Source organism: Alosa pseudoharengus, unplaced genomic scaffold, assembly GCF_046254945.1.
Source record: "Alosa pseudoharengus isolate Yale_2024_CS ecotype anadromous, Long Island Sound unplaced genomic scaffold, YU_APseudo_1.1 YU_APseudo_1.1_scf_6, whole genome shotgun sequence".
Taxonomy (NCBI): Eukaryota; Metazoa; Chordata; class Actinopteri; order Clupeiformes; family Clupeidae; genus Alosa; species Alosa pseudoharengus.
The window spans coordinates 26105128-26116463 of record NW_027468848.1 but is presented as its reverse complement, the minus strand read 5'-3'; the positions used below and the strand labels follow the sequence as shown (position 1 = coordinate 26116463).

General features: G+C 44.5%; 1 protein-coding gene across 1 annotated transcript; it reads right to left on the bottom strand.

Moving 5' to 3' along the window:
• Nucleotides 1–6609: 6609 nt before the first annotated feature.
• On the bottom strand, nucleotides 6610–10123 carry neff1 (neuronal intermediate filament family member 1). The gene is made up of 4 exons (XM_076271346.1): nucleotides 9386–10123; nucleotides 7623–7940; nucleotides 7257–7381; nucleotides 6610–6991 (listed from the first exon to the last, which is right to left on the bottom strand). The coding sequence occupies exons 1-4, from the start codon at nucleotides 10121–10123 to the stop codon at nucleotides 6610–6612; spliced, it is 1563 nt and encodes a 520-aa protein (XP_076127461.1).
• Between the last annotated feature and the right edge of the window lie 1213 nt (nucleotides 10124–11336).

The following is an 11336-nucleotide window of genomic DNA, read 5'->3' as shown; positions in this document are numbered from 1 at the left end:
TTGCCACCAAGATTTCATTGAAAAATTATAATTTTTAAAAAAGGCAAATATCCGGAGGATAGGCTAATCAATTCCGGTTACTGGATTTTCCTAGTGACTGGATCTAGAGATTTTAGGAGAGGCGGTTAGAGCCGAAACTAGGCCTACTGGATTTCAGATTAGATTTTGATTGTAGGCCTACCTAGGCTATATGTGTCTCATAAAGAACATAGGTCTACTCAGATATGTAACATGACATAGGGATGTAGCCTATGTTACCCATCAGGAAGGCTGTGTGTGGGCCCACTCAGCACCCCATAAGGTCTGCCTTGAGAATTGAGTTGTGGTAGTTTGAGCTGATCTGTGAGCTTAACACAAGAAACAAGACAAAATGATCCTGGAACATATGAAATCTGGTAGGCTATACTGCTCATTAGAGGAACAACGAATCTCTGCTCACATCTTGCATAATTGTGCATCGGCCTAGGCCTATTTTCAGACATAAACCTACACAGGAGAGGTGTTAAATTCCTTGTGCTGTAGGGATTTCCCACCATGGCCAGTCAAACACCACGCCTATTTAACATTGCACAACAGGATGCAGGATACACAATGCACAGGTAGCTGGCAGCTGGCCGTGGCCACAAACACACCTACTGGCCTACCCAGGATATGAGACGGTCCTCCCTCACGGTACTAGGCTAAATGCTCTGCCAGAAGCCTGAATGGCCAATCAAAGAATCAAAGCAACAAAAACAAAATCACTATCAAAGCAACTGTTGTGCGCAAAAACAGGATCACCATCAGAGCAGCCTTCATGAGCTGGAGTTATCAAGCAGGCACCTCCCCTCTTCTGTGTTTTGTTGAATTATAGGCCCATGACACACCCGGGCAGAAATGATGAAATAATGCCTGGGCGTTCATGGGGATTATATATGAAAATCAGCATCCTTTATCATACTCTAGTTGTGAACCCTTTATTGGTTATCGTGTGAATCTAAGGGATAGGTCTATCTACTATTTATTGACTAATGTTGAATGACTAAGCTGTTTGATTTTACAATGCTCTTTAATCTGTTCAGTTAAGCCTTGCTGTGAGTCCAAATCTTAGCCATGTACTGGAACACAGCCAAAATAAAATCCTTTGTCAGAAGTGTCTTGGTGTGTATATTAAACAAGCCATGTTAGTCCTCTCAAATTTCATAGTTGTAACAAATGACATAGTGTACCAAAATACAGCAAATAATACCTCTCCTTCAGTGATAACGACTTTGTCACTGGCCATAAATTGTGTGAAGGTCTGTTTTAAGACAAAGTGCATACCCCAGTTCAGCAGTCACAGTCTCAGCTGTTTTGTGCATTATGTAACACTCCAAGATCTTAGGCTGCAGGCATGCAGGCAAGGAGTAAATCTTATGTTCACTGCAATTGCTTGTAAATCTAGCTAGGGGCTCAGCCAATGCTGTGAGACCCTATAGGTCACCCCACTCTTTTGCGGCAATTTATGGCCCGCAGAGGACCTGACTTGTGCTGACATGGGTAAAGCCATACAAGCAACTCTGCATACAAAAGCCCCCCCCCTTCCGCCCACTTTGAAGGTGTCTGCAGATTCTCCTTCATGTGAAAAGGGCTCACGTTCCTCCGGACAACCGGACCGCGGTGCTGTGTCAGGCTCCCGTAATCGGACTGTCCTGTATAGCAGCGCACGGGCATGATGCCAGCCGCATGCAGATGCATGTGCCCGCAGGCGAATCAGAGAGCAAATGAGGAGGTGAATGAGTGAGCGTTAGTGTAAGTGAAAGTGACAGATATGTATCAGTGAGGTGGCAGCCGGAGCAGGCCATGACCAGTCACCCAGTTCTGCTGAATTAGACTTACTTCAACATATGTCTATCTTTTTAGAGGTCACAGCCACAGTATGATAGTACTGTATGATAGACACTATTAACAGGTGACTCAAGATTACCTGGCACCATGCACAAAATATAGAGCACAGCTTTATTCTAAAAACACTACCACCAGAGGGAGCTTTGTCCTTCTCAGATTGAGGACCGGTTTTGGTTCTGCTGTTGTCATGGCGTACTGGTTCTGTCTGTGTGCTGTGTCATGCTGGGGTGCTGCTTGCGAGGGAGGGGAGGGGTATGGGCTGTTCCATGAAGTGGCAGATTTTGGGTGAGACCCAACCGTAAGCTTCCACAGGACTCCGGGGCTCCAGCTCTGGGTTGTGGGACATCTGCAATGCAGAAGTCTATATATAGCAGTAGGTGAGGGGAGTATGAGGGAGAGAGACAGAGCGAGAGAGCGAAGGAGAGAGAGAGTGTGTGAAAGAGGGGGAGGGAGATTATTATTGAGTGTAACATGAGCATGATAGAATATTTTCATAGCATGAAATACATTTCATAATAGAACTAATATGGTATTATGGGCTGTTAAATCAATGACCAGTTGAACTGAATCTGAAATTAGTTTAAGTAACTAATCCAAATAAAGCTCCCAGGGAATATCTCATAAGTATTTGTGCATCCAGGTTATGTTTTTGTTTGTTTGTTTAGGTTATGTCTTTGAGTCTCTTTGCTATCAATTTCATAGAATGTGTAACTGAAGAGCATATTAAAAGTTTTTAATTTTCTAATTTCAAAGTCTAATTTTGTGGAGTGTTAGATATAAATTATCTTGTTGTATTCTGTTTCACTAGGCTATTTTTCATGGAAAGTGTTCTTTCACTTTTTAAAATCTTAAATAAATATCTTTGTTGTCAGCAGTCCCAATTCTCGTATAGTTATTAGTTCACAAAACATCTTTGCCCAGGGTGATTGAGTTCAACAGCAGTTTTTTAAGGACAGACAAGGAATAAATAAAGCAAGAGCTTGAATAATTTACACCAAATTGTCATCCGAAATTTTTTGTTTAAGGAAAGAGTTTTCTTTTCAGAAGAAGCAACATTAAGGGGTGGGTGTATGGATGGGGATGGAGCAGGCAGTGGTATTGCTCACTCAGGCATAAGTCTTAAAGATTAAAACTGTAAGAGGAGCACTCCAGACCAGACAGATTTATCGGGAAAACAAGCAGAAAATGAGCCAGCGTGAGCCACCCCGCACCCTCTGACTGTGGCAGGCAGCCACCTCTTTGATTCGTCTGGCCGTATGGGGAGAGATGCCGTCAGCAGGTTTGCCGTTTTGGAGAGGCATGCATAATTGATCAGGCCTATCTCTCAGCCAGCCCTAAGATTTGCAGTGATAAAACAATAAATCCTGCCACCATCCGCCCTACCAGCCTCCTTCATCACGCCATGTTGATGGGCCACCTCAAGGCCGTAATTACATTTCTATTTAAAGCTGAATTATTGTGGCAGTGGACCCCTGACAGCCAAGAACTTTACTGACCTTGCTTTTGCCTGGCACTTACGGCATGTTGGATTCTCTGAGAGACCAGAGAATGCATCAATTCAAATTTCACCAAAAGAGGAATGGTCCTCTAAAAGTACACTTGTCTGAGGTAATGCTGCTTTGAAATAAATTATTTTGACCCATAAGAGCATTTAAGAAGTGTATTTTATCTAAGTGCTTATTATTGCAACTAAGCAATGCATTTCATTATTAACATTAATATGTCATTGTCATAAGTGCAGTTCAATGTCAATCTTTCCTGTGAGGAAAAAGTTATTTCATCTCGGTGGCTCAGTAAGATATGTGTGTATGTCTTAATCTTTTATTCTGTCACCTTCTGATCTCTTGTCTGTTATAAATGACTGTGCTGTCCTTCCTGATATGATCTCTCATGGTGGAGATAATGAAGCCTTGACCCCGACAGCTGTACAGGTTACTGTAGGGGAACAGCCATGCATCTCTCCCATCCATCCATACCTCCATTTGGCCATCATGGACCATGACCTATCACAGCCCACAGGTGCGGAGAGGAATACCTCTGCTTTGAAATAATCTGGACTGAGGTCATTCATAATGCTCCCTGATAATGCAAATAGTGTTTTCATTACACATGGAGTGCTTTATATCCTCTGTGATTTTTTACTTCCTGCATGTTCTAAGAGGGGTTTTTCTCAGTTCATTATTCTGTGAAAATAGTTATTTGCTCTGGTTTGAAAATATGTTGTAAATGTATCCAGGTACCCCTAACATGGCACAGTAAAATAAATACAAGACACAAAACATTGGTTAATAAATGGCTTTATTTGGCTTTGGAAGGACTTTCACTGTATGACATAGCACATACAGTCACAGTAGTATAGCAGAACGGTCTGTAAAGTGTCAGCACTCCTGAACCACCTCCAAAATGTGACAATGCAAAGTGAAGACTGCTTTTGTTCATGGTTAAGGCATTTACATTTTTTTTAGACACAACAAGCAAATTTATCCCATCCTCTCCTATTTGTCAAGCTCCAAGAATCAGGCCATGCAACTACTTGCTCTTGATTCATTCACCTATCAGTGAAAGTCAGGGGGAGTGAAATGTGAACAAGGAAGCTCCCTCCACTGTGTTTCCAATCCCTTTTTCCGAAACATTCAAAAATTATAGACACTCTTTCTCAGATTCCCTGCTGAGATCATAAGAATAACTCAGAGAAAAATTCCATTTGCCACAGGATCCTATAGGAATTTGGCCAAAATCTGTAGACAAATGAGCTGTCCTCAATGGCTATTTTTACTCATCCCATAACAAGTTTTTTTCTCTCTCTTTTTTTTTAACACAGCCACACATTTACACATGCTGCTACCATCTCACTGAAAAAATAAAACACATCTTTATATTTCTTATATCTCTGTAGTGTTATTCTGTCACTCATTCATCTCCATGTCCACATTGACCTTATGAATTTGGGCTTGAACCACGGAGTGGTAAAGGGGATGGTAATGGTTTTGAATAGCCCTTAACTGTGGTGCAGAACGATAAGACGGTGACCCCACAGCGTCACCTCTCGTCTGGCTGTCACCAGCAGAGAGGATGGAGTGCTGTCACCGTCGCCACCACCTGCCACACAATGAGAGCCACCAGCCGTCACCCTGTCTGAGACAGACTACCACACAAACACACACACACACACACACACAGAAAGAGAGACACATGCACACACATTCACATATACTCTGGCTACCTGGCTGGGGCTCAGTGACGGGGGTGCCGTTCGGCCGGTCTACCATAGGGCGGTGAGTAAAACCATTTCAACCACTGATCTGAGACCGGTGGACGACAGAAAGAGAGGGGGAAGAAAAGAAGAACAAATCTCAGGACAACACTGAAAAACTGCTCAGTGACAAATGAATCAATCAAGAGGAAGTCATTTTCAAACAGAAAAGGTATAGGACAATATATAGCAGCAAATGTTTTTTTTTAATTTTCTAATTTTGTTTTTTTTATCATTCCACAGGAGCATTGTTGCGAAAATACACCAGCCTTCAAATGCTAAGTCTGTGCCCTCCAAATAAACTATAGATCTATTTTATTTGCCTATTTTCATTTGAAATTCCAAGTTGCCACTTTTGCCGTGCTGTGACCATCGCAGGGAGAGAGATGGATTAATATGGAATGGACCCAATAAAATCATTGCTGCATGTTTGCTGTGCATCAAAAAAAAGAGAGAAAAGGAAAACAAACATGGAACAATGAGACATTTACCGTCTTTCTCACACGGCAGATAAATAAATAATTTCACAAACACAACGGTGTGGTAACAAGCTGTGTGGCCAGAGGTGATAGGGGTTTCATCTGAATTATGATTATTCCACCAACCACGGGATGATTTGCATCTCTGTTGGGTTCTTCACTTTAACATTCACTATACGAGCATTATTAAGTGCTTCTCTGATGACACTGCATGCTTACATGATCTCCCATTCTTATTTTTGTTGTTGAAAACCAGATAGCACCTAAGAGTTGGGACCATTACAGTAAATTCGGTCCTCTTGCACCAGATCTCTGCACGTATGGTCAGCCGTATAGGCTACCAAATGAAAACCCCACAACCACCTTCAAGTGTTGTTTGATCCACACTGCTATATTGGCAATAATGGCACATTGTAAATGGGTATCTCTGGGCACACTGGTGCCTCAATACCTCCTCATTCGTAAGTGATCTGTTTAAGGCATTCTGTTCCTAGCCATTTGAACATTCAAAGGTCTCTTTGTGGTCCCTGTACTACCCTCTGTGTGCTACATAGGCAAGACATCACTTTCCATACCTGCTCAAGAAGCTTGCTGTAGTTCCTCTCTTGTACCACAAAGGAGATAGAGAAGTGCCCCTTTCTAAGACTAGTTTTCAGCTTGTGTTTACAAGGCCATCTCCATTCGAAAAGCAAAACCAGAAACGTGAGACAAAAGGCTGTTTTGTGTTTGTGAGTGCTCCGTATGCATGCATGTCTCTGTGTGTGCGCATGTGTGTGTGTGTGTGTGTGTGTGTGTGTGTGTGTGTGTGTGTGTGTGTGTGTGTGTGTGTGTGTGTGTGTGTGTGTGTGTGTGTGTCCATGTGACAGAGAAGGATTTTCTCATGAGCTTGGTCAGAGAGAGTGCACCATATGATTGGGATGAGTGTATGACTGAGTGAGTGTACAAGTGAGCGTATGAGTGAGCGAGTGTGACGGTGGAGAGGGACAGGGTGTCACATCATGAGGAGCAGTTTTACTTGCTGCTCTTGCTGGCTGGTCCTCCCTTCTTCTTCTCCTTCTCCTTCTCCTTCTGCTTCTCTTTCTCATCCTCCTGCTCATCCTCTCCCTCTTCATCATCATCACCTCCCTCCTCATCCTCTCCCTCTTCCTGATCGTCTCCCTCCTCTCCCTTATCTTCCTCATCTCCCTCCTCCTCTCCCTCTCCCTCCTCTTCCTCCTCCTCCTTGTCCTCTGCCTCTTCTTCCTCGTCCTCGGGCTTCGCGCCACGCCTCCTGTAGGGGGCAGAAGAGCTCAGGGCGTAGCTACGGGAGGTGTAGGACATGCCGGAGTAGCCGGACTGCAGCATTGCCCCACCCACGGTGCTCAGGCGGCACTCCTCGCCCTCCAGGAGCTTCCTGCATTCCACGAAAGGGAAGACAGACAGATAGATAGATAGATAGATAGATAGAGACAGAGAGAGAGAGAGAGAGAAACAGAGACCAAGAGAGCCAGAGAGAGAGAAAGAGAGATAGGGAGAAAGAGAGAGAGTTAGAGAGACAGAGGGAGAGAAATGGAAAGAAAGGGAGAGACATCTTCAGAACTCTTGAGTCCAGGTCTCCTCTTCATACATAATGTAAAGGCACTGTGAGATGATGCATGGGGGGGTGCTGCATGTCTGACCTGTAGGCAGCAATCTCGATGTCCAGGGCCATCTTGACGTTGAGCAGGTCCTGGTACTCACGCAGGTGGCGGGACATCTCTCCCTTGGTGCTGCGCAGGGCGCCCTCCAGCTGCTGGATAGTCTCCTGGGTTGGGCCACACACGAATGAGTTAACAAATAATTAATGAAGCCTCTATTAAAGAGACACATCATTCTCTATCTCAATTGATTTCAGGTTTGTTTGTTCTACTGTTGTATCACTTAGATCAAATAATTACAGTGCATTTATCTGTGCAGTTTGATTTTTCTTTGCCTTGGTAATGTATTTTTTTGTGTACATCTCAACTATCCCTGCACGCCTGTCTAATTGATCACCTCCTTCTCACCTGCATCTCTCCGATCTCGTTGCCATGGCGGTCCTCCATGTCGGCTAGCTGCCTTTCCAGGGCCTCGTTGTGTCCCCGGAGGGCATCGATCTCCAGGGTGCGGGCCTGCACCTGCCTGCGGTACTCACTCAGCTCATCCTTGGTGTGCTTCATGGCATCGCTGTTGCGGGCAGCCGCCTCGCTCACGCTAGCGATCTTGGAGCGGTACCACTCCTCGGCCTGGTTCTGGTTCTTGGCTGACAGGTGCTCGTACTGGGCACGGATGTCCTTCAGAGCCACGGCCAGGTCTGGCTTGCTCATGTCCATCTCAACAGACACCTAGGTGATTGATCGAAGGAGATGCATACACCAACATGTAAAGAATTAAATGACAGGAAAATAACTGAAGATGAGGGGGGACACTACTACAAGTCTTCACATTGAACAGCCTTTCATATAAGTAAATTTCAAAGCTTAGAGTAATCTGCTTTCCATATATTTCCCATATATTTCCCATAACTCTAGATGATATTTAGGGGGTTAAACATTTAATTAAATGATTAAACTGAATTTCCAACATGAATCATTTGAAGTCATTTGTAATTTGTCTAGAAACTTGCAGAGACATTTCGCCCAGTAACACTAGTGAGGAGGAAAAAGAGCTCCCAAGTGAGAGTGTAGTCTAAATAAGGCTTGAATGCTTGGAGCTGATATATTGACCGCTGAGTAAGGCATCTCACACCAAGTGAGTGAAGATGTCAATACCCTAGAGTGCATTTTTTCTCTCTGCGAGACTGGAATTCCTTTGCACAAAGCGTTTTCCTCTTTACAGACAATTAAAGAGGGAAAACATTGCTTTTCATAACGCTCCTGACCTGAATATTTGACCTAACCATATAGCTATGTTTACTGCTAGTGTTGCGGTGCACAAAAAAACTTTACTTAACTGTTATTTAAGTGATGCTTTTTAAGGTTTATCATATGTGTCTATTAGTTACCGATGTTGCAGTCTACCACATCTAGGGAAAGCCACACCTCAAATTATGCGTTACAATCAAACACCACAGTGGTTGCCTCTCCCCACCCCCACCCCCCTCTCTCCATCCCCTGCATCAATCGCATTGCCATCATAATTTGGGGGGAAATATATAATTTTCTCTTGATGTTTACGAATCGGACTGATATTCCTCTTTGGCTCATATTTTCGTCTGCGTGTGATTGTTGTTGCCAAGATATATAGTGTGAAGGACAACGGGACAACTCAGGATGGTGCACTGCAGACAACTTCCCGGGGTGCTGCTATGCGCACTTGGGAAACTGCAGTGCTGTAAATTACCAAAAAGCCGCGTCACGACTAACGTGAGATCTAGGATGCAACCAAAGGCACGCCATCCGGCCTATTTAAGTAACAATAATTGTTAACAATTTCACTCGTATTGGCTGATATACTGCTCTGTTGAATTAAACATTGCGCGTCAGACTTTACATTAGTTTAACGTGTTCTGTATTTTGAACCTTCGAACCTCTTAAATATTTTAGGGCAGCTGTATATTGTATTTCTGTAGTATAAATGTAAAAACATCATAATATTACAATTCTGTCTGTCATCATAATATTACAATTTTGTCTGTCATCATAATATTACACTTACTCCTGTCAACCGCTTAAGAAGAAAATTCGTTTGCTGCTCAGAAGTTCTAGAAAATGTGCGTGTCTTTCCCCACTTAATTAGGTAGCCTATGAAGACATGGAGGAAAGATGCGTGACTTAAGAAAGTTGCGCACCTGTGTAGCCTGCAGAGACGCCTGCAACTCCTGCAGCTCCTCCTCGTGGACTTTCCTGAGGAAAGCAATCTCGTCCAGCAGGGACTCAACTTTCTTCTCCAGTTCCAATCGGGACAGGGTGGCGTCGTCCACGTCTTTGCGGTACGTTTTCAGGGTGCTCTCGGCTTCTTCCCGGAGCTTCGTCTCCTCATCCAATTTCTCCTTCACCCGGTCCAGCGCTTCGTTCATCTGCACGCAGTCGAGGTGCATTTGGCTCTTCTCGTGGGTCAGCTCTTCCACTCGTGCCCGGAGTTCGCGGATCTCCTGCTCGTACAGGTCATGGAGGCGGGATGGCTCGTTGTGGCGCTGGCGGAGAAGAGTCACCTCAGCCTCCAGGACCTTATTTTGCTGCTCAAGATTATGGACTTTCTCGATGAATGTCACGAAGCGGTCGTTCAGACCTTGCAGCTGCTCTTTCTCGTTGGTGCGGATGATTTTCAGCTCGTTGGTGACGGCTGTGGACTGCGTCAGATCCATGGACTCCGACATTGATGGATAACCGCTGCGGCCGGAGCCGAGTTTGTTACGGTAGCTGGAGGACAGCATGGATGATGGAGAGCCATAGGTGCGGTGAGCTCCAGAGCGGTACCCAGAGGACACGCGAGAAGGGCTGCTGCCGACGGAGACGCGACCGGAGTGGCGAGGGGCATCTCCAAATATCTTCCGATAGGAACTGCTGGAGTACTCGGAAAAACTCATGGTGAGGGTGGATCAAATGCTGGTCTTCACTTTCCTTATCTCCAGTACCCGAGCGAAGCGAGAGAAAGAGAGACAGAGAGAGGTAGAGAAAGAGGTAGGATGAGAGAAGTGAGATGCAAGTGCCGTTCAGCCAGCTGCTTATATATAGGCCTGAAAGTTGAGCATCATCTGACGCAGACGCAGCAGGAGAGAGGGGAAAACCTGCAAGCTCCTGCAAAAAGCCAAGCTCCCCTGGGAGGGCGAAATCACTCATGCTGATCTTGTCCTGCCTTTTATTTCTGGCAACTCATCCTTTTCTGTAAAATACATGTTTTCCGGGTGGTCTACAATACATTGAAATGTCAAAGGATTCACTGTGGAAAAATAGAATGCGGTACAAACAATTCAAGTCTATTATAAGAAAATAACGTGTTCATCAGCTGTATTATTCCAGCGTTGTCTGCTGAAGTCTCCTAGATATTGTTCAATTTTTCATTTCAACTTTAGACATTAGTTGCCATGTTGTAGTTCTATCTTAGTTATTTAAGCTGCAACAGCACATTAGATGCGAGGTGATCGACCCATGTGCGCCAACAGAAAGGCGTGTCAGACTATCTCTGTATGTGTGTGTGACACTGGTGGAATGCAGGTGCTGCCACCCCGCACTCACTATTCCGCATTGACTGAATTAGAAATGAGACACCATGGACACCATATAACCCAACAAGATGCAATGCATGGCCTTAAAACCAATGTGTGTCTCATGTGGACTTTCACGTTGGATTTCTTTAGCAGCAGCATGAAGGGCCTTCACGTGTGAACTATGTAATGTTTTTACGCTATGCGCTTTGGGTATCTTGATAAAGAGTTATAAATACAAGATGTTGTTGCTGCACACACACACAAACACAAACCACCACAAACCATATAGAGAATACATTTTCCATTTCCTATCCTGCCTATCATTTCAGTCTAATTTAGACCAATATAGTCTGAATGTTTTTGAAAATTGCATTTGTTAATTGCACTTACAACTCTGATTTTGTCAACCAACACCAAGATTGAGCATCACACCAGGACGGAACTCAGGAGAACAGTCTTTCCCATGCAGGCAGCGATATCACAGCACAGCAACACGCCCTGGGAGGAAGCCAGAGCATCCAGCCACGCCCTGTTCAAGGGCAGCACATCACACCACTGGCCCTCCAGGGAATGCAGGTTTCCAAGCGTTCAA

Excerpts from the sequence above, each read along its gene's own strand:
- neff1 (XM_076271346.1), bottom strand. The coding sequence starts at position 10,123 with ATGAGTTTTTCCGAGTACTCCAGCAGTTCCTATCGGAAGATATTTGGA. Across the intron at positions 7,382-7,622 it reads ACGAGATCGGAGAGATGCAG|GAGACTATCCAGCAGCTGGA; the intron begins GTGAGAAGGAGG and ends GGCCCAACCCAG. Across the intron at positions 6,992-7,256 it reads ATCGAGATTGCTGCCTACAG|GAAGCTCCTGGAGGGCGAGG; the intron begins GTCAGACATGCA and ends CGTGGAATGCAG.